We start from the raw sequence: 27,947 nt of genomic DNA on the forward strand, positions 1-27,947 counted from the left end.
AGGAGATCGGGCCACCAAGGAGAATATTCAGATTACAAAGCTATAATTTTCCTAATATAACTTTCCTGTACTATAATATTCTATTCTATTATAGTATAGGCCGATTATCTTGTGGTTTAAATGGTGTATTTTACCTCGAATCCAGTCTCATTCCAAACGTCGTAAATTGTTGTATCTGCACGAACCCAGTCTTTACTAAAATCATCCATACATCAATTGTCTTAAAATCATTTATTTACTACACTAAGTAATTAACAGAAAACATACAAAACAGTAATTATCGTCACAAAGGATTGGTAGAGGAATGTGCCCTTGTGGGCTAAACAGGCAGGTCGGCCTGTTGAACAATGGGTCATAAACGGTCCGCTGAGAAGTTACACAGAGTTCATTAATATTAACAATTGAAGGCTCACTCATTCGGGAACAATTGCAATCAATACATATTTACGCTCATGTGTCGTCGTGATCCTTGTTCGAGAGTTCTGTTCTGTTGGGGAGTTTTGTCCGCGTTCTCTCTCTCTCTCTCTCTCTCTCTCTCTCGGTTAGAATGGATCTTTCAGAGCGACATTCATTAATGTCGTCATAGAATGGTTGTTTCGTTGGTCTTCGCGTTCGATGATATAATTTACTTAGCTGCAGACTAATAATTAATATCAAAGACTTGTTCTTATTCTGTCGGTATCAATAGTCTAAAAGTTAACCACGTGGTATGGTTCACTTTCAGTAGAGTAATTGGATGGTCAACCTATTGGCCCACTTCTCGCAATGGAGTGGGGGCCTGGTCTGAAGAAATGTAAATCAGGGGGTGTTTTATAGTGCCCATCGAACAGGCTTGTCAAATGACGCCTGGTCCTGTATGGGTCCCTGGGGGCGTGCCTATGACTGAGTTAGATTTGGTTACAGAAATACAATTCTATCACATTACATCAGTACAATAGCATCTCAATGTCTTACAAAAGCTTTATCCTTATTAATACATTCCATACACCCATATGATGCAAGTCTTAAGCTGAGTCTATTATATAAACAGTTTTATGGTAATATGGCTATATTGTCTCTTCTGAGTATCACAAAATTGTACCAAGCGGATCAGTTCGTAGCTGGATTCTTCACCAATCTTCCATACCTTCTCCAGAACACAAAATGTCGCTTGGCTCTCCAATTCTATGAGTTGGAAGAATTTCCTGTGTCTCTCTATGGGCCATGTGGCCAGAGACTCTCCTGGAATTTTAGAGTTTTTACAACCCTTTACACACAGGGTGGATTGGGGGGAAGTCAACTGTCCTCCCTGTACCAAAAGAGGCCAACGTCATGACAGGGTCTTGTCCTCGAGATGCTCAGTCGTGGACTGTGTGTCTGGAGTCTTGTTGGTTGTGGTTACGTCTGTGGGGATGACTGGATCCTCCCCAAAGTTGATGAGGTCTAGCTTCTCCTGTGTCGCTTGGAATCTCAATCATGGTGGTCATCTGGTCTTTAGTCTCTGTGGTCCTCTGGATGTTTGTGGTGATCCGGATTTGAATGGCTGGAGTATCAATGGCCCGAGGAGAGACACTGTCTCAGTGTTGATAGATGCCATCTCCTCATAACCCCTCTCCACAGAGATGCAGTGGTAGATTCCAAAGGTGTCAGGTGTGGCCATGAAGACCAGACTCATCTCTAGGGTGAAAGAGGTTGTGGGGCAGAGCGCTGGCTTTGGCGGGCTTCCAACTCAGGGTTGCCAGATTGGAGGATGTGGAACAATTCAACCTCACTACTTCATTTAGCTGTACGTACACCTCCACTGGGGATAGAATGTGAGCACAGACAAATTAGTGAGTTATACATAGAGAGCACTCAATGCTTAAATATAATGGTTTATTTCTGGTTTTATTACTTTATAATCCCAATACACTTGTCTAATTGTAGTGATCACCTGGCAGAGGTTTAGCAGTGAGGGAACCTTGACACTCCATCACGTTGCCATGCTTCACATCCGATGGAAAGAGCGATGGAAAGGTAGGTGAGAGAGCGGGATGTCCATTAACATTGGTGCCCTTACTGTGTTCTCTTCATTGCACAAACACATGCATGAGTGCTATGCTGAGGTGTCATCGATTTCACATTTGTTTTTGTTTTTAATTAATGGATGGAAGTGCCACAGGGAACCAGCAGTATGTGGAGGCCAGTGATTCATCTAAAGATCTAAAGTTGGACTCACGCATTGGCTGGAATAGCAGACACACTGGCACAGTGTCCACTGGCAGGGTCCCAGCCACAGAGGGGGTCTCGTGCCAACACACATTGGGCACAGCTCTTATAGGATGGGCACTGGGACACAGGCACCTGGGTCACCCCTTCAGAGGACCCCACATAAAGAAAACCCTGCGATAGGAGGAACAGGCAAAGGGTTTCAGTGGATGAAAGGCCACAGACAGTACACAGTATACAGAGCGATACCCATTGAAAACATACATTGACAAAAGTTAAGATTGGTTCAATGTGTACCTTGGAGATATGTTTTTCACCAGCTGTGGTTGTCTGAACACTTGGATCTCTTCTATGATGTGGGTATCCTTGTTCAACAGCACAGCTTTGTGGAGAAACCCTGACTCTGACCAAGAGAAGAGTGAAAGACAAAAGTTGCAACCAAAAGAAAATGTGCTGTGACAAAATAATCTGCCATCAAATTTGGGATGGGAGTCATCACCACACGAAAAATTGCATAGAAGTTTGAAAATAACTATGACACCACTAAGCAGGAAGAGTATGGTGTAGTCCTGTCCATTGGCCGCTTTTGTCCGTAGTGCAGCAATCCGACTGTAGCGCTGGTCAGGGGAGTTGAGAACTGGTGCATTGCCTATCGGACGCACACTTCCACTGGCTAGGAAACTTTCCTTGACTGCCATTAGAGTGGTATCTGGGGCATTGTCCAACCCACACTGACAACAAAATGTGTGTAGAGAGACTGTCAGAAGGAGACCAGTCAGTTTGAGAAGCAGAGAGTTAAAGTATGATATCATTGTACAGTGGGATGAGCTGAAAGACTGGATGGGGAAAGAGAGAGTGAAATAAGAGAAAATGAGGGGAGAGAGCAGGAGAAAAGGAGAGAAGGAATGAGGATGGAAGTGGAGGGAGGTAGATTAGGATGGCGTTAGGGAGATAGAGGGGGGGGGAGAAAAAGGGAAAATGGAGGCCTCCCGAGTGGCGCAGTGGTCTAAGGCACTGCATCGCAGTGCTAGCTGTGCCACTAGAGATTCTGGGTTCGAGTCCAGGCTCTGTTGCAGCCGGCCGTGACCGGGAGGCCCATGGGGCGGCACACAATTGGCCCAGCGTCGTCCGGGTTAGGGAGAGTTTGGCCGGCAGGGATATCCTTGTCTCATCGCGCACTCCTGTGGCGGGCCGGACGCAGTGCACACTGACACGGTCACCATGTGTACGGTGTCTAAGACTCTGCAGTCTAGGAAATCTGCAGTCTCTTACCATATAGGTATCATGAGGGTTGTATGCAAATGTTCCACAGGCATACAAGTGGGTGGCATTAATGGGTTGCAGCACTCGCAAAGTTGGGACAGTCTGTCTGAGAAAAATAAGTACATAGGCAGATATCGAAGATGTGAGAGTGGTTCTCATGGTTTCTTGTAAAAGCAAGTGTGTGCATTTAAGTGCATGAGGACCCCAATTAATACCGTTTCTTTCTTGCCTTTAGTGGTACACATGTAAAGATCGAGAGGGCTTCCATTCCATCTATAGGAGAAACATAATATTTGTAAGACTGTTGGAACCTTTTATAAATGTATCTCTGATGAAATAAGAGGGCCCCTCTTCCGCTCTAATTTGCCTACCTTAATCTTCATGGTAATGACATCAGGCTGGCTGACATCCAATGAGAGCACAGCATCTTGTGCCCCTACGAACAGAGTTCAGCCATCGTCTTTTAGCAACATTGTGGTTGTGTTTTTAATGTCTGGGTTGCTGAATAAGGTAAGAGGTCTCTCTGGGCTTTCTGAAAGGAAAGGCAAATAAAAATGGTATGATGATGTAGTACAGTGCCTTGCAAAAGTATTCATCCCCCTTGGTGTTTTTTCCTATTTTGTTGCATTACAACCTGTAATTCAAATGGATTTTTATTTGGATTTCATGTAATGGACATTAACAATTTTGTGTAAGTGAAATGAGAAAAAAAAACTTGTTTCAAAAAATTCTTAAACACTTTGAAGTTTGTAGAAATGTTAAAATAACGTAGGAGAATATAACAATAGATATGGTAGGAGAAAATCCAAACAAAAACCAACCATTTTTTTTTTTTTTAAGAGACCATCCTCTTACAATGGGAAGTATAAGGGCATTCTGAAAATGTGGCACCACAACAAACCTGCCAAGAGAAGGCCATGCACCAAAACTCACACCAGTCAAGGAGGGCATTAATCAGAGATCTGTCCATAGGAGTATCTGTCCATAGGACCACTAAGCTGTACACTCCACAGAGCTGGGCTTTACAGAAGAGTGGCCAGAAAAATGCAATTGCTTAAAGAAAAAAATAAGCAAACACGTTTGGTGTTCACCAAAAGGCATGTGAGAGACTCCCCAAACATATGGAAGGCACTCTGGTCAGATGAGACAAAGATGTAGTTTTTTGGCCATCAAGAAAAACGCTATGTCTCGTGCAAACCCAACACCTCTCATCACCCCCGAGAACACCATCCCCACAGTGAAGCATGGTGGTGGCAGCATCATGCTGTGAGGATGTTTTTCCTCGGCAGGGCCTGGGAAACTGGTCAGAATTGAAGGAATGACAGATGGCGCTAAATACAGAGAAATTCTTGAGGGAAACCTGTTTCAGTCTTCCAGAGATTTGAGACTGGGATTGAGGTTCACCTTCCAGCCGGACAATGACCCTAAGCATACAGCTAAAGGAATACTAGAGTGGTTTAAGGGGAAACATTTAAATGTCTTGGAATGGCCTAGTGAAAGCCCAGACCTCAATCCAATTGAGAATCTGTGGTATGACTTAAATTGCTGTACACCAACTTGAAGGAGATGGAGCAGTTTTGCCTTGAATGGGCAAAACTCCCAGTGGCTAGATGTGCCAAGCTTATGGAGACATACCCCAAGAGACTTGCAGCTGTAATTGCTGCAAAAGGTGGCTCTACAAAGTATTGGCTTTGAGGGGGTGAATTTTTATGCACGTTCAAGTTCTGTTTTTTTGTCTCACAAAAAATATTTAGCATCTTCAAAGTGGTAGGCATGTTGTGTAAATCAAATGATACAAACCCCCCCAAAAGCAATTTTAATTCCAGGTTGTAAGGCAACATAATAGGAAAAATGTGATGGGGGTTGAATACTGTCGCAAGCCACTGTATGTTTGTGTGGACCACCAGTTAACACCAGACCATGAGCATTGATACATTCTTTGTAAATTGTGTTTGATATCCTTCCATTCAATCAATAAGACTTTCCTTTGAATTTCACCCCCCACACACAGCTAAAAAGTTATAATGGGGTTCCAAAATGTAGCAGCTAGTGCTCACTTTTAGACTGATAGTTAGCTCATATTCTCATCTCTTTTTACCACAACTACTGTAAAACGGCATACGTACTGTATATATACACAGTTGAAGTCGGAAGTTTACATACACCTTAGCTAAATACATTTAAACTCAGTTTCACAATTCCTGACATATAATCCTAGTAAAAATTCCATGTCTTAGGATCACCACTTTATTTTAAGAATGTGAAATGTCAGAATAATAGTAGAGAGAATGATTTATGTATATATTTTTTTTATTTCACCTTTATTTAACAAGGTAGGCTAGTTGAGAACAAGTTCTCATTTACAACTGCGACCTGGCCAAGATAAAGCACAGCAGTTCGACACATACAGAGTTACACATGGAACAAACATACAGTCAATAATACAGTAGAAAAAAGAAAAGTCTATATACAGTGAGTGCAAATGAGGTAAGAAGGGAGGAAAGGCAATAAGCCATGGTGGCGAAGTAATTACAATATAGCAATTAAACACTGGAATGGTAGATGTGCAAAAGATAAATGTGCAAGTAGAGATACTGGGGTGCAAAGGAGCAAGATAAATAAATACAGTATGGGGATGAGGTAGTTGGATGGGCTATTTCCAGATGGGCTATGTACAAGTGCAGTGATCTGTGAGCTGCTCTGACAGCTGGTGCTTAAAGCTAGTGAGGGAGATAGGAGTCTCCAGCTTCAGTGATTTTTGCAGTTCGTTCCAGTCATCGGCAGCAGAGAACTGGAAGGAAAGGCAGCCAAAGGAGGAATTGGCTTTGGGGGTGACCAGTGAGCTATACCTGCTGGAGCATGTGCTACGGGTGCGTGCTGCTATGATGACCAGTGAGCTGAGATGAGGGGCTTTACCTAGCAGAGACTTGTAGATGACCTGGAGCCAGTGGGTTTGGTGACGAGTATGAACCGAGGGCCAGCCAACGAGAGTGTACAGGTCGCAGTGGTGGGTAGTATATGGGGCTTTGGTGACAAAACGGATGGCACTGTGATAGACTGCATCCAATTTGTTGAGTAGAGTGTTGGAGGCTATTTTGTAAATGACATCGCCTAAGTCGAGGATCGGTAGGATGGTCAATTTTACGAGGAGCCAATTCTAGATGTAATTTTGGATTGGAGATGCTTAATGTGAGTCTGGAAGGAGAGTTTACAGTCTAGCCAGACACCTAGGTATTTGTAGTTGTCCACATATTCTACGTCAGAACCGTCCAGAGTAGTGATGCTGGACAGGCGGGCAGTGATCGGTTGAAGAGCATGCATTTAGTTTCACTTGCATTTAAGTGCAGTTGGAGGCCACGGAAGGAGAGTTGTATGGCATTGAAGCTCGTCTGGAGGTTAGTTAAGTGTCCAAAGAAGGGCCAGAAGTATACAGAATGGTGTCGTCTGCGTAGAGGTGGATCAAAGAATCACCAGCACCAAGAGCGACATCATTGATGAATACAAAGAAGAGTCGGCCAGAAAATTGAACCCTGTGGCACACCTGATTTGACACTGAACTCTATCAGAGAAGTAGTTGGTAAACCAGGTGAGGCAATCATTTGAGAAACCAAGGCTGTCGAGTCTGCCAATAAGAATGTGGTGATTGACAGTCGAAGGGTAGGATAGATATAGGTCTGTAGCAGTTAGGGTCTAGAGTGTCTCCCCTTTGAAGAGGGGGATGACTGCAGCAACTTTCCAATCTAAGGAGAGGTTGAACAGGCTAGTAATAGGGGTTGCAACAATTTCCGCAGATCATTTTAAAAAGTGGGTCCAGATCGTCTAGCCCGGCTGATTCGTAGGGGTCCAGATTTTGCAGCTCTTTCAGAACATCAGCCATCTGGATTTGGGTGAAGGAGAAATGGGGGAGGCTTGGGTGAGTTGCTGTGGGGAGTGCAGGGCTGTTGACCGGGGTAGGGGTAGCCAGGTGGAAAGCATGGCCAGCCGTAGAAAAATGCTTCTTGAAATTCTCAATTATAGTGGATTTATCGGTGGTGAGTGTTTCCTAGCCTCAGTGCAGTGGGCAGCTGGGCAGTGCTCTTATTCTCCATGGACTTTAGTGTCCCAGAACTTTTGAGTTTGTGCTACAGGATGCAAATTTCTGCGGGAAAAAGCTAGCTTTAGCTTTCCTAACTGCCTGTGTATATTGGTTCCTATCTTCCCTGAAAAGTTGCATATCATGGGGGCTATTCGATGCTAATGCAGAACACCACAGGATGTTTTTGTGCTGGTCAAGGGCAGTCAGATCTGGAGAGAACCAAGGGCTATATCTGTTCCTGGTTCTACATTTTTTGAAAGGGGCATGCTTATTTAAGATGGTGAGGAAGGCACTTTTAAAGAGTGACCAGGCATCCTCTACTGACGGGATGAGGTCAATATCCTTCCAGGATACCCGGGCCAGGTCAATTAGAAAGGACTGCTTGCTGAAATATCCTTCCAGGATACCAGGGCGATTAGAAAGGCCTGCTCGCTGAAGTGTTTTAGGGAGAGTTTGGCAGTGATGAGGGGTGGTCGTTTGACCGCAGACCCATTACGGATGCAGGCAATGAGGCAGTGATCACTGAGATCTTGGTTGAAAACAGCAGAGGTATATTTGGAGGGCAAGTTGGTTAGGATGATATGAGGGTGCCCGTGTTTACGGATTTGGGGTTGTACCTGGCGGGTTCATTGATCATTTGTGTAAGATTGAGGGCATCAAGCTTAGATTGTAGGATGGCCGGTGTGTTAAGCATGTCCCAGTTTAGGTCACCTAGCAGCACGAGCTCTGAAGATAGATGGGTTCACATATGGTGTCCAGGGCAGAGGGTGGTCTATAGCAAGCGGCAACGGTGAGAGACTTGTTTTTGGAAAGGTGGACTTTTAAAAGTAGAAGCTTGAATTGTTTGGGTACAGACCTGGATAGTAAGCCTGCAGAATTCTGTCCATCTCTGCAGTAGATTGCAACACCGCCCCCTTTGGCAGTTTTATCTTGTCGGAAAATGTTATAGTTAGGGATGGAAATGTCAGGGTTTTTGGTGGTCTTCCTGAGCCAGGATTCAGACAAGGCTAGGACATCCGGATTGGCAGAGTGTGCTAGGACAGTGAATAAAACAAACTTAGGAAGGAGGCTTCTAATGTTAACATGCATGAAACCAAGGCTTTTACGGTTACAGAAGTCAACAAATGATAGCGCCTGGGGAATGGGAGTGGAGCTAGGCACTGCAGGGCCTGGATTAACCTCCACATCAGAGGAACAGAGGAGGAGTAGGATAAGGGTTCGGCTAAAGGCTAAAATAACTGGTTGTCTAGTACGTTCAGAACAGAGAGTAAAAGGAGCAGATTTCTGGGCACGGTAGAATAGATTCAAGGCAATGTACAGACAAAGGTATGGTAGGATGTGACTACAGTGAGGGTAAACCTTTGCATTGAGTGACGATGAAAGAGATATTGTCTCTAGAAATATAATTTAAACCAGGTGATATCACCGCATGGGTGGTAGGTGGAACTAAAGTGTTAAATAAGGCATATTGAGCAGTGCTAGAGGCTCTACAGTGAAATAAGCGAGAGGCATGCGTAGCCGAGTGATCATAGGAGTCCAGTGAGTGGCTTCAGGCAGCTAGCGGGCCGGGGTTTAGCAAGCTAGCAGAAGGACGTTGCAACGGAAGAAAGTCTGTTGTGGCCCCCTCGTGCTATTACGTCGGCAGACGGATCAGCAGGGCTCTGTGAGGTAAACCAGGCCAATTGGCAAAATAGGTATAGTGGCCAAAGAATTTGTCCGATGGGCCTCTTAACCTAACAGTCCTGTGCTCTGGACAGCTAGCGGGACGCGGCTAGCGGATGGGTATTCAGGGGACGACGCAACGGCGGAGCCAGTTGAGAAAACCCCCATCGGGCGAATCACGTCGGTGGTCCAGTCGTGATGGGTCGGCAGGGATCCAGGCCAGTTGGCAAAATAGGTATTGTAGCCCAAGGAGTGGCTGATGGACCTCTGGCTAGCCGGGAGATGTGCCTAGCAGATGGGCCTAGCAAGGCTAGCTCCAGACTAATTGGTTCTTGCTTCGGGACAGAGGCGTTAGCCAGGAGTGGCCACTCGAATAGCAGCTAGCTAGCTGCGATGATCCATGTGGACAAATAAATAAAAAAAGTTCAGAGCTTGCGGTAGGAATCTGGAGATATGGAGAAAAATAAGTCCGATTTGCTCTGGTTTGAGTCGCGCTGTGCAGACTGGCGAGAGTTGTCCGTGCTAGAGGAAGCTGATGGCCGCTAGCAGTGGCTAGCTGACTACTAGATAGTTAGCTGGCTAGCTCCTGTTTGGCTTGAGTATAAAAATAACAGATCCGTACCACATTGGTTCTTTCATCACATTCCCAGTGGGTCAGAAGTTTACATGCGCTCAATTAGTATTTGGTTGCATTGCCTTTAAATTGTTTAACTTGGGTCAAACGCTTCCCACAATAAGTTGGGTGAATTTTGGCCCATTCCTCCTGACAGAGCTGGTGTAACTGAGGTTTCTAGGCCTCCTTGCTCACACACACTTTTTCAGTTCTGCCCACAAATGTTCTATAGGATTGAGGTCAGGGCTTTACGATGGTTAGTCCAATACCTTGACTGTTGTCCTTAAGCCATTTTGCCACAACTTTAGAAGTATGCTTGGGGTCATTGTCCATTTGGAAGACCCATTTGCGACCAAGCTTTAACTTCCTGACTGATGTCTTGAGATGTTGCTTCAAAATATCCATATAATTTTCCTCCTTCATGATGCCATCTATTTTGGGAAGTGCACCAGTCCCTCCTGCAGCAAAGCACCCCCACAACATGATGCTTCCACCCCCGTGCTTCGGTTGAGATGGTGTTCTTCAGCTTGCAAGCTTCCCCCTTTTTCCTCCAAACAAAGATGGACATTATGGCCAAACAGTTCTATTTTTGTTTAATCAGACCAGAGGACATTTCTCCAAAAAGTATGATCTTTTTCCCCATGTGCAGTTGCAAACCGTAGTCTGGCTTTTTCTATGGCGGTTTTGGAGCAGTGGCTTCTTCCTTGCTGAGCGACCTTTCAGGTTATGTTGATATAGCACTCGTTTTACTGTGGATATAGATGCTTTGGTACCCGTTTCCTTCAGCATCTTCACAAGGTCCTTTGCTGTTGTTCTGGTATTGATTTGCACTTTTCACACCAAAGTATGTTCACCTCTAGGAGACAGAACGCATCTCCTTCCTGAGCGGTATGACGGCTGCGTGGTCCCATGGTGTTTATACTTGCGTACTATTGTTACTAAATCTAAAATGGCGCCGGAAAAAATGGAAGCAGTTTTACGGGCACCCAACCAATTGCGCTATTATGTTGTTTTTTTGCATTATTTGTAACTTATTTTGTACATAATGTTTCTGCAACCGCATCTTACAGCAAAAAAAGAGCTTCTGTAAATCAGGACAGCGATCACTCACCTCGGATTAGACAAAGATTTTTTGTACAACGAGACATTCTCCAAACACCCCACATGGCCGACATCCCCGTTATTGGCAAGAGGAAGCGACGCAGGTACAGAGGACAAAGCTGGATGCCTGGTCAGGACCCGGAGAAGGCGAGTGGGAAAGCTGCCGTTACCGTCAATACTACTCGCCAACGTGCAATCATTGGACAATAAATTAGACGAGGTACGATCAAGAATATCCTACCAACGGGACATCAAAAACTAATATCCTATGTTTCACGGAATCGTGGCTAAATGACATGGATATTCAGCTAGCGGGATATACGCTGCACCGGCAAGATAGAACAGCACACTCCGGTAAGACGAGAGGGGGCGGTCTGTGCATATTTGTAAACAGCTGGTGCACGAAATCTAAGGAAGTCTCTAGATTTTGCTCGCCTGAAGTAGAGTATATTGTGATAAATGGCAATATCACACTACTTGCCTAGAGAGTGTTCAGCTATACTTTTCATGGCTGTTTATTTACCACCACAGACAGATGCTGGCAATAAGACCGCACTCAGTCAGCTGTATAAGGATATAAGCAAACAGGAAACCACTCACCCAGAGGCGGCGCTCCTAGTGGCCGGAGATTTTAATGCAGGGAAACTTAAATCAGTTCTACCAAATTTCTATCAAAATGTTAAACGTGCAACCAGAGGGAAAAAAATGCTAGATCACCTGTACTCCACACACAGAGATGCGTACAAAGCTCTCCCTTGCCCTCCATTTGGTAAATCCGACCACAACTATCCTCCTGATTCCTGCTTACAAGCAAAAATTAAAGCTGGAAGCACCAGTGACTCAGTCTATAAAAAGTGGTCAGATGAAGCAGATGCTAAACTACTTCCGATGGCATTGAGGAGTACACCACATCAGTCACTGGCTTTATCAATAAGTGCATCGAGGACGTCGTCCCCACAGTGACTGTACGTACGTAACCCAACCAGAAGCCATGGATTATAGGCAACATTCGCACTGAGCTAAAGGGTAGAGCTGCTGCTTTCAAGGTGCGGGACTAACCCGGAAGCTTACAAGAAATCCTGCAATGCCCTGCGACAAACCATTAAACAGGCAAAGCGTAATACAGGGCTAAGATTGAATCATACTACACCGGCTCCAACACTCATCTTATGTGACAGGGCTTGCAAACTATTACAGACTACAAAGGGAAGTACAGCCGCGAGCTGCCCAGTGACACGAGCCTACCAGATGAGCTAAATGACTTCTATGCTCGTTTCGAGGCAAGCAACACTGAGGCATGCATGAGAGCATCAGCTGTTCCGAATGACTGTGTGATCACGCTCTCCGTAGCCGACGTGTGTAAGACCTTTAAAAACAGGTCAACATACACAAGGCTGTGGGGCCAGACGGATTACCAGGATGTGTGCTCCGGGCATGTGCTGACCAACTGGCAGGTGTCTTCACTGACATTTTCAACATGTCCCTGATTGAGTCTGTAATGCCAACATGTTTCAAGCAGACCGCCATAGTCCCTGTGCCCAAGAACACAAAGGCAACCTACCTAAATGACTACAGGCCCGTAGCACTCACGTCCGTATCCATGAAGTACTTTGAAAGGTTGGTAATGGCTCACATCAACACCATTATCCCAGAAACCCTAGACCCACTCCAATTTGCATACCGCCCAAACAGATCCATAGATGATGCAATCTCTATTGCACACCACAGTGACCTTTCCCACCTGGACAAAAGGAACACTTATGTGAGAATGCTATTCATTGACTACAGCTCAGCATTCAACACCATAGTACCCTCAAAGCTCATCACTAAGCTAAGGATCCTGGGACTTAACACCTCCCTCTGCAACTGGATCCTGGACTTCCTGACGGGCCGCCCCCAGGTGGTGAGGGTAGGTAGCAGCACATCAGCCACACTGATCCTCAACACTGGAGCTCCCCAGGGGTGCGTGCTCAGTCCCCTCCTGTACTTCCTGTTCACCCATGACTGCATGGCCAGGCACGACTCCAACACCATCATTAAGTTTGCAGACGACACAACAGTGGTAGGCCTGATCACCGACAATGAAGAGACAGCGTATAGGGAGGAGGTCAGAGACCTGGCCGGGTGGTGCCAGAATAACAACCTATCCCTCAACGTAACCAAGACTATGGAGATGATTGCGGACTACAGGAAAAGGAGGACCGAGCACACCCCCATTCTCATCGACGAGGCTGTAGTGGAGCAGGTTGAGAGCTTCAAGTTCCTTGGTGTCCACAACAATAAACTAGAATGGTCCAAACACACCAAGACAGTCGAGAAGAGGGCACAACAAAGCCTATTCCCCCTCAGGAAACTAAAAAGATTTGGCATGGGTCCTGAGATCCTCAAAAGGTTCTACAGCTGCAACATCGAGAGCATCCTGACTGGTTTTATCACTGCCTGGTACGGCAATTGCTCGGCCTCTGACCGCAAGGCACTACAGAGGGTAGTGTGTACGGCCCAGTACATCACTGGGGCTAAGCTGCCTGCCATCCAGGACCTCTACACCAGGCGGTATCAGTGGAAGGCCCTAAAATTTGTCAAAGACCCCAGCCACCCCAGTCATAGACTGTTCTCTCTACTACCGCATGGCAAGCGGTACCGGAGTGCCAAGTCTAGGACAAATAGTCTTCTCAACAGTTTTTACCCCCAAGCCATAAGACTCCTGAACAGGTAATCAAATGGCTACCCGGACTATTTGCATTGTGTGTCCCCCCCCCCCCAACCAACCCCTCTTTTTACGCTGCTGCTACTCTCCGTTTATCATATATGCATAGTCACTTTAACTATACATTCATGTACATACTACCTCAATTTGGCCGACCAACCAGTGCTTCCGCACATTGGCTAACCGGGCTATCTACATTGTGTCCCGCCACCCACCACCCGCCAACCCCTCTTTTACGCTACTGCTACTCTCTGTTCATCATATATGCATAGTCACTTTAACCATATCTACATGTACATACTACCTCAATCAGCCTGACTAACCGGTGTCTGTATGTAGCCTCGCTACTGTATATAGCCTGTCTTTTTACTGTTGTTTCATTTCTTTACTTACCTATTGTTCACCTAATACCTTTTTTGCACTATTGGTTAGAGCCTGTAAGTAAGCATTTCACTGTAACACCTGTTGTATTCGGCGCACATGACAAATAAACTTTGATTTGTTTGTACAGATGAACGCGGTACCTTCAAGCATTTGGAAATTGCTCCGAAGGATGAACCAGACTTGTGGATGTCTACAATTCTTTTCTGAGGTCTTGGCTGATTTTCTTTTGATTTTCCCATGATGTCAAACAAAGAGGCACTGAGTTTGAAGGTAGGCCTTGAAATACATCCACAGGTACCCCTCCAATTGACTCAAATGATGTCAATTAGCCTATCAGAAGCTTCTACAGCCATGACATCATTTTCTGGAATTTTCCAGGCTGTTTAAAGGCACAGTCAACTTAGTGTATGTAAACTTCTGACCCACTGGAATTGAGATATAGTGAAAAATAAGTGAAATAATCTGTCTGTAAACAATTGTTGGAAAAATTACTTGTGTCATGCACAAAGTAGATGTCCTAACCGACTTGCCAAAACTATAGTTTGTCAACAAGAAATTTGTGGAGTGGTTGAAAAAAGAGTTTTAATGACTCCGACCTAAGTGTATGTAAACTTATGACTTCAACTGTAGGTATCCAAACAAAAACTCAGACTCTATGTGTTCTCACTTTTGAACATGTAGCGCTGTGCACAGTTTAATTTTAGATTGAGTTGTTTGCCCTTTGAATCTAGCGACATCTCTGCTTGTGGTCATTGACTTTCTTGTAAAACGGTATGCAGGCAAATGAGTACACCACAAAGAGCAAAATAAAAAGTGTCCAAATATTGTATTGTAGCTAAAGGAGAAAGAGGGGATATAATGGACCATTGTATTGATTGAGTAAAAGCTTGAGGGGAAAAGTAAATGAAGTATAAAAAAAAATAAAGAATCTTGGATGCCCCAAGTAGCATAAACCAACCACAACTGTCACCTGACCTAAACATGTATTATCAGGCAGTCTGTGCTTGTACTGTATGTGAGTGTGTCTGTCCTTACAGTCTGTCTGTGGCCTTGGTCAGTGGTTCCCAATCTATGGGGTGCAGGGGGGGCGTGGGGGTCCAGCTTTCAACTTACTCTTGAAAGTTGTAATAGTAGAATGCACAAGGTAACATTTCGAAATTGGGTAGTACATAATAAATTTTCCTCGTCATGTCTGTCATTGCTATTTATAACTTGTCAGAAATGTCCAGATCAACTAGCCCATGTCAGCTAAAGTGTTTTAGCTAGGTTTTTTAGCCCAGAGATTCTGTTGGAACGTTTGCGTCACTCAAATGTCACACGAATACACATTAGACATGGCAAAATCTATTGAATTGCAAGAAAATTAGCTTTAAAACTGCAAAAAAAATTCTTCACCCCATGACAAATGGGTTAACAGCAGGAAATAAGAGTTAAACCTGCTAAATGTTCTCTCCACCAACACAAGAGGTGTATGTCATGAACAGTGCTTGTGCCCATAGAAATAGATGTGGTGGGAGCGTGTGCAGAGCAGGATGTTCCCCAATGCTGGAAGGAGGGCCTGAGTGAAAAGGTTTGGGAACCCCTGGCCTAGGTTATGTGCCTTGGTGTCTATCGTGCCATAATGTTTTCTTAAGATTTAGAGGAAGAGGCACAAACTGAAACTCAAGTGATGTGCATACAGCCACAAGCTATGCCTAGTTGGAAAATGTCTCAGCAGTTCAACATGACAAAGTTTTTTGGTATTATATTCATATTATATTCTGACAAATTATATATTTACATGAAATAAACTTGAAATCATATCTGACTTGCCTGAATGCTGCATCTTTGCAAGATTCACACACACATGCAAATACATAAAAATGGAAATGAAAAAACAATAAAGAATCAAATATTCTACTAACCGAGGGGGAAGGAGATCCGTGGAGGATCCAACCCTAGTGAAGGGGTCAGGAGAAGCCCCAGTAGAGCAGAGAGATACCAGGCCAGGATCCCATATGCCATGATGGGGGTGCTCCTCTCAACAGATGGAGATTGAGGCGGAGGGTGTGGAAGGATCGGTAGTTGAAGAGGACTTCCTCATATGAGCACAGTGTGCGTATTAAATGCGTGTGAGTCTGACTGTGTTGAGAGCTTTGTTACACACTTGTGAAAAAGGTGTTGCAATGCTGTGGCCTGCATCGTATTTCTTCCTCTCATCATCACCCTTACTTGGGTTGTTCCACAAAAAGAGCGCCTTTTGCGCCCCTTTAATAATTTAAGTAGAAATTGTGCACCAATATTGAATTTTAAAAGACTGTTATAATAAATAAAGTGCCCCGTTAACATAGACAATATGGAGAATTCAATAAATCAGATTTTTTATATGAATAAAGACTTGCAATCTCTGACTTCTAGGAAGATTTTAACCCATTTAACTCCAACATTTCTCCAAGTTTTCACCGTCATTGTAAAGCCATAGTTATTTTGTTGCTTTGACAAAGTTATTTCTGAATATTATTATTAATTTCATGTGATTAGTGATTAATTTACCTCTGTCCCTCATTTTAAGGTCAACCTTGTGACATGAAACTAACACTCGATGTAATATGGTAACACTACTCTGTTTTAAATATTTTTTTCAAAAGAAACTTTGAACATTTAACCTAGTCAATTTCTGCAGCCCTGCTGAAATCAAATTAGCATAATATCCCTTAGGGTCCAACTGCGACTTCATCTCTCAAAGCAGTCATCCCTCAGGGTCTATGCTGCCACCTACTGATATGTCATCTCTCAGTGCAGTGCACCTCTCAGGAAAAGTAGGGGTGTCAAAAGGAGTGGGCGTTTCGAAATGAACCATATAAGGAGAAGTGGGGCTTTCGCAAAAGAGTCTTACATGCTGACCACACCACCCGCATTATGTGCAGGAAGGAGCTTTGCAAAATAAATCATTCAATCATTTCATCCAAACTACTTGCGCGGTTGGTTCTAATTTTGACGCGCTGCAAGTCCCGCCTCTCCCATCTCCTCATTGGTTTTTAGGAGCATATACCCACGTGGGTGAATGAAAGATGAACTGAGGTCCACACTCCAGTCCAGTTGGTGGTGGTAATGCACCTTAAAGTTGGTTGCCAGCCGACATATAACACAGAAGAAGAAGAAGCCTGAAGGAGGAGAGATTACTAGAAACTAACTAGGTTTCCCCTTTTATCTGTGGATTAATTGTCGGAGTAGAGAACACACGATTTGTGTGACTCAAATGGGTCAAAGTTTTACAAAGATCCAGAAAAAAGGACCTTGTGTATTTCAAGTAAAATAACAACCCAATGTTTATATCCCAGGACAAATTAGCTAGCAATGTTTCATGTGTTTCGACCTGTCCACAAATTAATAGTTGGTTCAGAGTTCTTTTGATATTTCAACCTGCGTGACCTGATCGTGTCTGGTGTGGATGGACAAAATCAACATGCGCGCGATTGCCTGGTCTAGTCAGCATGTTAACACTAGAAGTGCTGGAACTCCATAACTACTAAATATTTCAATTATTATTTCAAATATTCAGTAATAAATAACACATTGTAAAATGAATGCAGTTTTTATGTTCAGGTAGCTATTTACGGTAGCTATTTAAGGTAGCTATTTATGAAAAAGTTAACGTTACATACATGGCTACTGATAGGTAATGTATTATTGACTGTATGTTTGTTTTACTCTATGTGTAACTCTGTGTTGTTGTATGTGTCGAACTGCTTTGCTTTATCTTGGCTAGGTCGCAGTTGTAAATGAGAACTTGTTCTCAACTTGCCTACCTGGTTAAATAAAGGTGAAATTAAAATAAATTAATTAATATGTTCAAAGACACAGCTCTCAGTGAGTGAAGACTTTTTTGTTGTTGCATAACTGAAATTCCTTACTGTCATCTCTGCAGACCTTGACTAACGTCTGATAACTCAAACGACATCTTGAGTGGCACCTTTCGAAACCCCCACTTCTGCTTATATGGTTCCTGTCGAAACGTCCACTTCTTTCGAAAACCCCAATTTTCCTGAGAGATGCACTGCACTGAGAGATTACATATCAGTAGGTGGAAGCATACTGTAGAGACCCTGAGGGATGACTGCTCTGAGAGATGATGCAGCTGGACCCCTCTCCTAAAATCTGTCAATTTAAGCTAGAGAGCTGTTTTCTCTGTTGCATTGGATGCGTCTCAATCTACCGCAACTGCCGTTCACACTTCCGCATCTGCGGTGAAAGGTGACAGAGCAAGAGTGGTGTTTGTCAGGCCATGAAACATCCCAAAAATCGGTCTTCACACAAAATCATCTGTAGTGTCTGAACGGTTTGGCCTACTATGGGACTCGTCAGAAGACGGTACAGCCAATCTGCCAACATCTTTCTGTAGCATCCGAACAGTTTGGGCTACACACTAATATAACCCTTCTGTGGAACGGTGAGAGTCTCAAACACTTTTTGCTCCAGGATGCCCACATGCCTCACAAGACTCATCTGAAAGTTCCCCGGTACAAGTTGAAAAAGGAATGGAAGTACAGTATATACAGTGCATTTGGAAAGTATTCAGACCCCTTGACTTTTTCCACATTTTGTTATGTTACAGCCTTTTTCTAAAATGGATTAAATCAATGTTTTTCCTAATCAATCTACACACAATACCCCATAATGACAAAGCAAAAACAGGTTTTTAGAAATTCGAAATTGCAGCTAATTTATTAAAGACAAAAAACAGATACCTTATTTAAATAAGTATTCAGATCCTTTGCTTTGAGACTCTAAATTTAACGCAAGTGCATCCTGTTTCCATTGACCATCCTTGAGATGTTTCTACAGCTTGATTAGAGTCCACCTGTGGTAAAAAGCTATTGATTGGACATGATTTGGAAAGGCACACACCTGTCTATATAAGGTCCCACAGTTGACTGTGCATGTCAGAGCAAAAAATAATTGTCCGTAGAGCTCCGAGACAGGATTGTGTCGAGGCACAGATCTGTGGAAGGGTACCAAAAATTTCTGCAGCATTGAAGGTCCCCAAGAACACAGTAGGTCCCAGCTGCCTTTGAGATCATTGACAAGATCCCGTGTTGTTCTGGGCTGATTCCTCACCGTTCTCATGATCATTGCAACTCCACGAGGTGAGATCTTGCATGGAGCCCCAGGCCGAGGGATATTGACAGTTCTTTTGTGTTTCTTCCATTTGCGAATAATCGCACCAACTGTTGTCACCTTCTCACCAAGCTGCTTTGCGATGGTCTTGTAGCCCATTCCAGCCTTGTGTAGGTCTACAATCTTATCCCTGACATCCTTGGAGAGCTCTTTGGTCTTGGCCATGGTGGAGAGTTTGGAATCTGATTGATTGATTACTTCTGTGGACAGGTGTATTTTATACAGGTAACAAACTGAGATTAGGAGCACTCCCTTTAAGAGTGTGCTCCTAATCTCAGCTCGTTACCTGTATAAAAGACACCTGGGAGCCAGAAATCTTTCTGATTGAGAGGGGGTCAAATACTTATTTCCCTCATTAAAATGCAAATCAATTTATAACAATTTTGACATGCATTTTTCTGGATTTTTTGTTGTTGTTATTCTGTCTCTCACTTTTCAAATAAACCTACCATTAAAATTATAGACTGATCATTTCTTTGTCAGTGGGCAAACGTAAAAAAATCAGCAGGGGATCAAATACTTTTTTCCCTCACTGTAAATTGTTCATTCTTTTTTGGGATACTTCAAGGAGTCTTAAAATTCAAAATCAAATATCTAAAGGATCCTTGGTATGACCTTCTTAAAACAAATTACATATTATCTTAGTAGTTATTTTGTTTGACTGTTTCTTGAAAATAAATATCATGAACACTTACCATGCTGCGTTTTGCTCCACTTCTCCTTCAACTACAAACGACGGCCGTTACACAGTAACCAAAAGGCTGCTGGTTTGAATCCCTGAGCCAACTAGGTGAACAATCGGTAATGGTGTCCTTGAGCAAGGCACTTAACCCTAATTGCTCCTGTAAGTCGCTCTGGTAAATGAAAACGGAGTGGGTCAATTGGTTAGGAGCGTGTCATCCTCTTCGGCACCATCTTAACATGTGCTCTTTATGACACAATGTCAAATTTGGTTAAATCAAACGTTTTTTTGACAAAGTTACACTAATGACCCACTTGTGATTACTGTCAATGTCATTGGGAAGTAGGAGGGGGTACGGGGGATGGATGGAGTAGGCAGAGATGTGGACCAAGACAACCAATCACCTCACCTCTGTGGCAGGAAGTGCATTGGGCAGAGGTTGGCAGACCTCTGCCCAGATTGTCAAAATATTCCTGCATTAACACTAAAAGCACAGAAGCAGTTATTTTAACTGTTTATTCATTTAAATATCTCTGCCATTTTTAAAGTCATGCATTTGTTGTTAGCATTTGTTAGCGAACAGAATGTTGTTAGCGAACAATGTATTATAAGCAGTTTAAAGAGGAAAAACTAATTTCCGTATTGTGACGTTACACAAGGCCTTCATAAACACACATTCTAATTTTTCCGATAGTATATATTTAATGTATTTATTACGCTGCAGTCAAAATGACCCCTCATTGGCTCAAAGTGGGGTCCCTTGAGGCCCAGTTTTTCTAGTGTTAAGTACACAAGCATAGGTTTTGAACAACACACTTTCTACAACTGTGTGCAAGGAAGGGTGAATGGTGCGTAGTGCAGTCGTGCCATTTCATCAAAACTTAGACTTACGGATCCAAAAGGGTTGACATGAGCAACAACAGAGATGAAGAATATTGTAGGCAAGCATTTCAAGAAATTACAAACCAAAATAAACCAACTCATCTTCCATTACTTGGAGATAGACAAATACATATTTCCCCATAAGACAACTTCACAATTCATTGCAAATGTTCAGAGGAAGTCTGACTTCTCAGAATCAAGCCTTCTATTTATGTTGTTTCCTTCTGTGTTAAAGTGAGAGCAACATGACATCATTTCTCTAATCTGTATCCCCTGAAACCAGTCACTGCAAATCCAGGCTGCATGCACACACACCATGTATGAGAAGAATGTATTAGATCAAATTGGCATGCAAGCCATTATCATCAGCCAGTGAACCCCTTCCTCCTTCCCAAGCACCATGTCTTGTTTCAACTTAGTTGCACACCCAGTGCTGTGATATCACTGTGTGAAAGGGTAAGTCAGCCCAATAGGTAATTAAAGAGGAAAATTAAGCAGCCAACAAAACCAGTCATTTTTCCACAGTCTGTTTTATTTCCCTCAGCAGCAGTGAATGTCTCAATTGAGATAGTAGGAAAACTGCAGACAGAAGTCAAAGTAGATCCGTCTCCTATAAAGACAATCCCATAATTGCATTGAGCAAAATTCGTAACAATTCATGTTACATCTGAGTGTTCTCATACTGATAATCAGACGTATGAATAGAACCAAAGGGAAAGTGTTCAGAACACTGGAACAGATCATTGTCAGTAGAAGGTCAAAAAAGTACATTAACAAATTCTAAATCAAATGGACCGATGGAATGCATAATCACATGTGCATGCCTGCGCCATTTAGAGGTTTTCATAATCAACCTTGACAACTTTAGTAATTAATCAAAATAATTAACAGTCAAATGATCTGAAATGCTTGTAATGTATATTGCATACCAGTACTCATTTATCCAAATGACCAAGAAGTATTGGCAGATTTCAAATCAGGATGAAGAGTATCAGTTACCAATTTCAATTATCATACCTGCTAGCTGTTCTCGTTGACTAAATAAGCCATCATTGATACACAAAATCATCTATTTGCTGTATAAAGACAGTTAGCCATGTTGCCGTGGAGTGCTTTCAAATTCAACCACTTGGTCTTCATAAGAGTTAAGAGTATGTTATCAACTTAAAACTCATAAGGCTTGGAATTCATCACTTTAAACAATATTAAATAGAAGACAAACAAACGTTTTGACATAGAAAACAACAATCTTTCACTAGAAATGAAATACTTTCATGACATGCAGGCAAAAGCAATACCGTTTCCTGTTGACATGCAGCCCCTGTACAGGTGGCCCACCACTTCAGGAGTAGTAATACTTATATTGTGGTTTATTCCAGACCATCATAACACTTTATATTAAGTTCCCCTTATACCATGTAGTTACTCAAACTGCAGAGAAGGACCATAACAATGCTTGAATTGCACTAAAAGGATAAGTGACAAAATATGTTTGACATTAATTACCAATCTAGTTACATGAAATAAGACGGAGAAAATGATATTTGGTGTAACTACATGGCATTGCTGTGACTTAATGTAAAGTGTGAGCCTAGTTTTTCTTCGTACATTCAGTCTGTGCATTTCCCCAGTTTAAGAAGTGAATCCCATGGCTTGGTTTTAATTCAACTGAATATGTAAAGACATTCTAGGAGTGCACTTAACTCATTTCGGCCAACACTGGTGCGGCACAACTGATCACCAAAGGTACATAAAAGGCAACCGATCTTCTGTCACAACGTAGGTCAGTGTTCGAGAAGTGGCCTCGCGTTTCACAAAGTTCAATCTACTTCCCCCCTCACTTCTCCAGAGATCCATCTCTTTGGCTTTTAAATAGTCCTTATTGTAGAATTAAAACTAGTAGGCAAGTTCCAATTCTATGGTATTTACAGTTGTGCAGTTCCAGTTAGTTGTACAGCTCTGCAACCGAGAACAACTAAAGTTTCTGTGACACTATTCTCATTTCATCCCAAGGGTTAGTCAGAGGGTTGCATGCAAGGTCTTCCCCTCAATGACACCATTGTGATGGAGATCAAAGGAATCATTGCGGTGAATGAAAGTGTTGATATGCTTCTTTATTCCAGAAAGAGAGCAAGAGGTGGTCAGGACTTGTTTCCTGAGGCCTCCATTAGCCAAGCCACTTAAAATAAAATACTGCAAAATGGTGGCCACAGTCGGATTGGGAGGATGACTTGGGCTTCAACCTATAATTTGAAGAGTAATAAGCTATTCTGAAGCATCACAGAGCATATTCAAATGTGCTAGTGCCATAAAACCAGTACTGGGCCTTTAATCTTGATTGAGCTTATCCTCTGTGTAGACATCCGTTTTGTAATGGTCAGTTAATGTCAAAAGCCACACAGTTTTCATGTAGTGTTACATCTTTGACGGATACTTAACTACATCCATCCAGTTTCTCAATGGCCAACGGATCAACTCGACTGAACATTCCAGACCTTCTCTGCTTTGCTCGGAGTCCCAGTCTGTCCCAACATGGCAGGTAACCAACCAAGGCACCTGTCAGTCTCTCAGTAGGAAGACAACAGGAAATAGTTTAGGGGGGCAGGGAGAGTGAAACGCAGCCTTCGTTTGGAGACTTCTGAGCCGTCCTATAAGGGTCTCCATATTAAAACTCCTGGCTGAATCAGTGCAATTCGTGCTGTCAGGTCCGGTTTAAGAGAATCCTAGTGGTTTTGTGGGTCTTTGGTGGTTAAATCGGAGGTGTCGAGTTAAGTTTTCTGGGTTGTGACGTCCGTACTGGAGGTAAAGGGGCACGTCTATGTGAGAGAGGGATATAAAAAGACAGAAAAGAAGGTCACCTCCAGCTTTTGTTACAATACTGTACAACGCCAACTGTATGTGTCTATCTGCCCATTCATCTGAGATCTATACATTCATCAACTTAGCCGAACAAATACTGTCACTGAAGTACCTGGAAGGGATGGCTGCAACAGGAGGGCCAACAGGTGGAACTGAAGTTATACTCGCTCCATGTTGCATGGGGGCACCAGATGCAGCGTACCCAGGATGGGTGGGATGTGACGGGGGGTCCGAAGGCAAGGACTTCCTGGGGGCTGGTGGTTTTTTGGGTGGTACAAGGGCCTGAAGAAAATACAATAGAAACATATAATACAATCCAGGTGTGACACAGGATGATTTTTGTTGATTATAGCTGTCTCGTCACATAGAGTTTAGGTAACAGAGACAAGACAATTGAAAATTGAGGGCTCTAGACCAACTCCAGTCCTCGGGGGCCTGATTACTGTCCCTTTTGCCCCAGCTAACACACGACTCCAATCATCAACTAATGATCTTCAGTTTAAAAACGAAATTAGTTTAAATCAGCGGTGTTTGCTAGGGATGAGGAACTAGTGTGACCACTATGGCTCCCGAGGCCTGGAGTTGCCCATCCCTGCTCTAGACCAAAAGTAGATTTAATTGATTAACTTTTGGTTTAGTTGCCTGTTCTGCCAATAGTACTAGAAATAATTTATGCGACTTGCTGATATTGATGTGTTGAAGGTTGCCTGCTTGTACGTGGGTGATGCAAACTACACTCACCGGCCAGTTTATTAGGTACACACATCTAGTAGAGGGTCGGACCCCCCTTTGCCTCCAGAAGAACCTGAATTATTCTGGGCATTCTACAAGGTGTCAGAAACGTTCCACAAGGTTGGTCCATGCTGAGGCGATGGCATCATGCAGTTGCTGCTTATTGGACAGTGGTATATTCATGCTGCGAACAGCCTGTTCCATCTCATCCCGAAGATGCACTATTGGGTTAAGGTCTGGGACTGCGCAGGTCACGCCAGGCAATGTTTTTTCACTCATCGATTGTCCAGTGTTGGTGATCGCGTACCTACTGGAGCCGCTTCTTGCTATTTTTAGCTGATAGGAGTGGAACCCGGTGTGGTCGTCTGCTACAATAGCCCATCCGTGATAAGGACCGACCAGTTGTGCATTCCGAGATGCTATTCTACACACCACTGTTGTACTGTGCCTTTTGTCTGTTTGTGGCCCACCTGTTAGCTTGCACGATTCTTGCCACTCTCCTTCGACCTCTCATCAACAAGCTTTTTTTTGCCCACGTGACTGCCGCAGACTGGATGTTTTGTTTGTCACAACATTTTCAGTAAACCCTAGACACTCGTGAAAAGCCCAGGAAGGCATCTGTTTCTGAGATACTGGACCCGGTGCGCCTGGCACCGGCGATCATACCACGCTCAAAGTTGCTTAGGCCACTTATTTTGTCCATTCTAACCTTCAATCAAACAGTAACTGAATGTCTCGATGCCTGTTTTATATAGAAAGCCACGGCCACGTGACTCACAGTCTGTAGAAGCGATCCCTTTTCGTGAATGGGGTGCTGTACCAGTGAGTGTATTTACACTACACCAATATATTAAGCATGGTTTAATATGCAAATGAAGTATCAACATGAATAAAATGCAGTTAAAAATGCACATTTCACCATTTTTTTTTCTTTCTCCAAATAGTTACTAACATTGCCATTAGCTATAGCCATAGATTAGCTGTGCATTCTTTTATAACCAACTTTTTAGAGCCACTTCCTCTTCTGTCTAAGGGAGTGAATATGAAGTACTTTTTTTTTTAATCTGCATTTGCACATAACTGTAAATTCAGCAATAAAATACAATTCTGAACTAAAGCTTGATTAGTGTGATTATATTCATTGTCTCAAATAATTAAATCCATCGAATCAACCAATCAATCAACTACATAGACTCATCAGTTAACCACACAATCAAGCATTAAATCCCTCCACAATCAATTAACCAACCCACCCCACTCATCAGATAAATCAACCAATCAGACCCAATGCCCACATGCAGCCATGTCTACATGCTACTCTGGTACCTGGCTGCCTGTTAGCACAGGGTCAGGGGGTAGAGGCTTGGTGGGAGGAGCCGGCCGACTCAACGATGGCTAGAATAACGGACGGAAAACAGAAGAACAGGAGGAATAGATGGAGAGAATGAGAGAGAGGGGTGAAGAGACCAACCAAAGGAAAGGGACTATTCAGGTATTCTAACTGAATGAGACTCCAGAGTAGTCACAATACTCAAATGTTCGCTTTTTGTACGATAAAAACAACAAACGTCAGATGAATTCTCATGCAATGAGACGTCAAATACACAAATCATTTCTATTAGCAAACCACAGAGACGAGACAGCTACCTCTATTCATTCGCCATCATGCTCAGTTCCATGCAGGTAACAAATGCACTCTAAAGTAATGGAATAGTATCCATTACGTTACTATTGACAAGACAGATTCCAATCATGGAAGTAGATAAGAGGGAAAGATGATCGACACCAGTGCTCCTCAAAGCCATACAGATGAGATGAATTTACCCACACTGACCAAACGTTAGAAATCAGCAACTTGACCAATGACCATAAGATACTTTTTGAGGAACAGTGGTATGGAATATACACTGAGTGTACAAAACATTAGGAACACCTGCTCTTTCCATGACAGATTGACCAGGTGCATCCAGGTGAAAACTAGGATCCCTTATTGTTGTCACCTGTTAAATCCACTTACAGTAGATGAAGGGGAGGCGACAGGTTAAAGAAGGATTTTTAAGCCTTGGGACATGACCTGTGTATATGTGTCATACAGAGGGTGAATGGGCAAGACAAAATATTTAAGTGCCTTTGAACAGGGTATGGTAGTAGGTACCAGGCGCACCAGTTTGAGTGGGTCGATAACTGCAACACTGCTGAGTTTTTCACGCTCAACAGTTTCCCGAGAGTATCAAGAATGGTCCACCACCCACTCAAGCCAACTTGACAACTGTGGGAAGCATTGGAGTCAACATTGGTCAGCATCCCTGTGGAACACTTTCAACACCTTGGAGAGTCCATGCCCCGACGATTCAAGGCTGTTATGAGGGCAAAAAGGATTGCAACTCAAAATTAGGAAGTTGTTCCTAATGTTTGTACACTCAGTGTACATTGATTCTAGAGCATCAGCTAATTAACTATGTAGCTCTAGATTTGAATGTTATGTAATAATGCCTACCGTGTTTTATAGGCATCATCACAGAAGATTCAACACACAATTTACGAAAGTGATTGGAAATAAAGAGATGAACAACTCTGGTGTGTGGAGCCACGGTCTTTGTCAACTTGTTCAATCATTGTGTCTCAGCAGATAGGCTCCTCTTCCAGATCTAAGCTGGGGATAGAGTTCGCTCATGTGTAGGGTTCTTTTGCTAAGTGACAGATTTACACATCTAAACAGGAGAGTTAATCTTGTCCTAATGAAACCCGTTAAGCATTAGACACTGTGGCGACTGTTGGTGCTTACCAGGAGGAACATGCTCCCCCATGCCAGTAAGTAATGCTAAATAATCAAAGTAATGCTGTGGTTGGTTTTCAACATCAATTTTTAAGTCACCCTGTACATGCAGGTTTCCATTCAGACTGACATGATGTCATATCCTCATAGAATATATATTTTTTAATGCTTTATTTTTACCCCAATTTCGTGATATCCAATTGGTAGTTACAGTCTTGTCCCATTGCTGTAACTCCCGTACGGACTCGGGAGAGGCGAAGGTCGAGAGCCATGCGTCCCCCGAAACACAACCCAACCAAGCCGCACTGCTTCTTGACACACTGCTCCCTTAACTCGGAAGCCAGCCACACCAAATTTGTTGGAGGAAACACAGTACTGGCGACAGAAGTCAGCGTGCCACAAGAGCATGATGGGGCAAAGAGATCCTGGCTGGCTAAACCCTCCCCTAACGACGCTGGGCCAATTGTTTTCCGCCTCATGGGTCTCCTGGTAGCGGCCGGCTGCGACACAGCCTGGGATCAAACCCGGGTCTGTAGTGACGCCTCAAGCACTGCGATGCAGTGCCTTAGACCGCTGCGCCACTCGGGAGACCCCCTCATAGAATAATTTTACAGAAACAGTGTGATGGCATGGCCCTCTAAACAGATACAAAAAGGGTGATTGCTTGAGAATCAATTTTGGAACCACAGCTCTGAACAACAACAACTGTTACTACATATGGACGAAGACCTCATTAATGGCAACCTCTGACTGTACCTGGTTGTTAGGGGTGCTGGGGTCAGGGGGCAGGGGCTTGGTGGGGGCTGGCCGTTTCTTTCTTATCTAATGATGGATATTTGGAAAAAGTAGAGGAACAAACACGACTTC

At 43.4% G+C, this 27,947-nt stretch overlaps 1 protein-coding gene and 1 long non-coding RNA gene across 6 annotated transcripts in view; both read right to left on the bottom strand.

Annotated features, from left to right (window-relative positions):
- Positions 1-1,118: 1,118 nt before the first annotated feature.
- Positions 1,119-18,164, bottom strand: LOC106580108 (uncharacterized). Its single transcript, XR_001322805.2, has 7 exons — positions 15,897-18,164; positions 3,822-3,982; positions 3,666-3,723; positions 2,485-2,590; positions 2,198-2,361; positions 1,913-1,964; positions 1,119-1,780 (listed from the first exon to the last, which is right to left on the bottom strand). It is a non-coding gene; the product is annotated as an uncharacterized lncRNA (long non-coding RNA).
- Positions 18,165-21,224: 3,060 nt separating this feature from the next.
- Positions 21,225-27,947, bottom strand: part of LOC106580111 (disintegrin and metalloproteinase domain-containing protein 15) — a 30,685-nt gene continuing 23,962 nt past the window's right edge. For 2 of the 5 annotated variants that reach the window (XM_014160814.2, XM_014160805.2), the window contains 3 exons: positions 25,631-25,699; positions 23,685-23,854; positions 21,225-23,529 (listed from right to left, as the gene is read on the bottom strand). In XM_014160814.2, the coding sequence (XP_014016289.1) occupies positions 23,463-23,529; positions 23,685-23,854; positions 25,631-25,699 (306 nt within the window). In that variant the 3' untranslated portion in view covers positions 21,225-23,462. Of the gene's footprint in view, positions 23,530-23,684; positions 23,855-25,630; positions 25,700-27,836; positions 27,903-27,947 lie in introns of all 5 variants that reach the window. The other 3 variants (XM_014160824.2, XM_014160833.2, XM_045702423.1) reach the window with 2 other exon arrangements.

Source organism: Salmo salar, chromosome ssa02 (assembly GCF_905237065.1).
Source record: "Salmo salar chromosome ssa02, Ssal_v3.1, whole genome shotgun sequence".
In the NCBI taxonomy this organism is placed as follows: domain Eukaryota; kingdom Metazoa; phylum Chordata; class Actinopteri; order Salmoniformes; family Salmonidae; genus Salmo; species Salmo salar.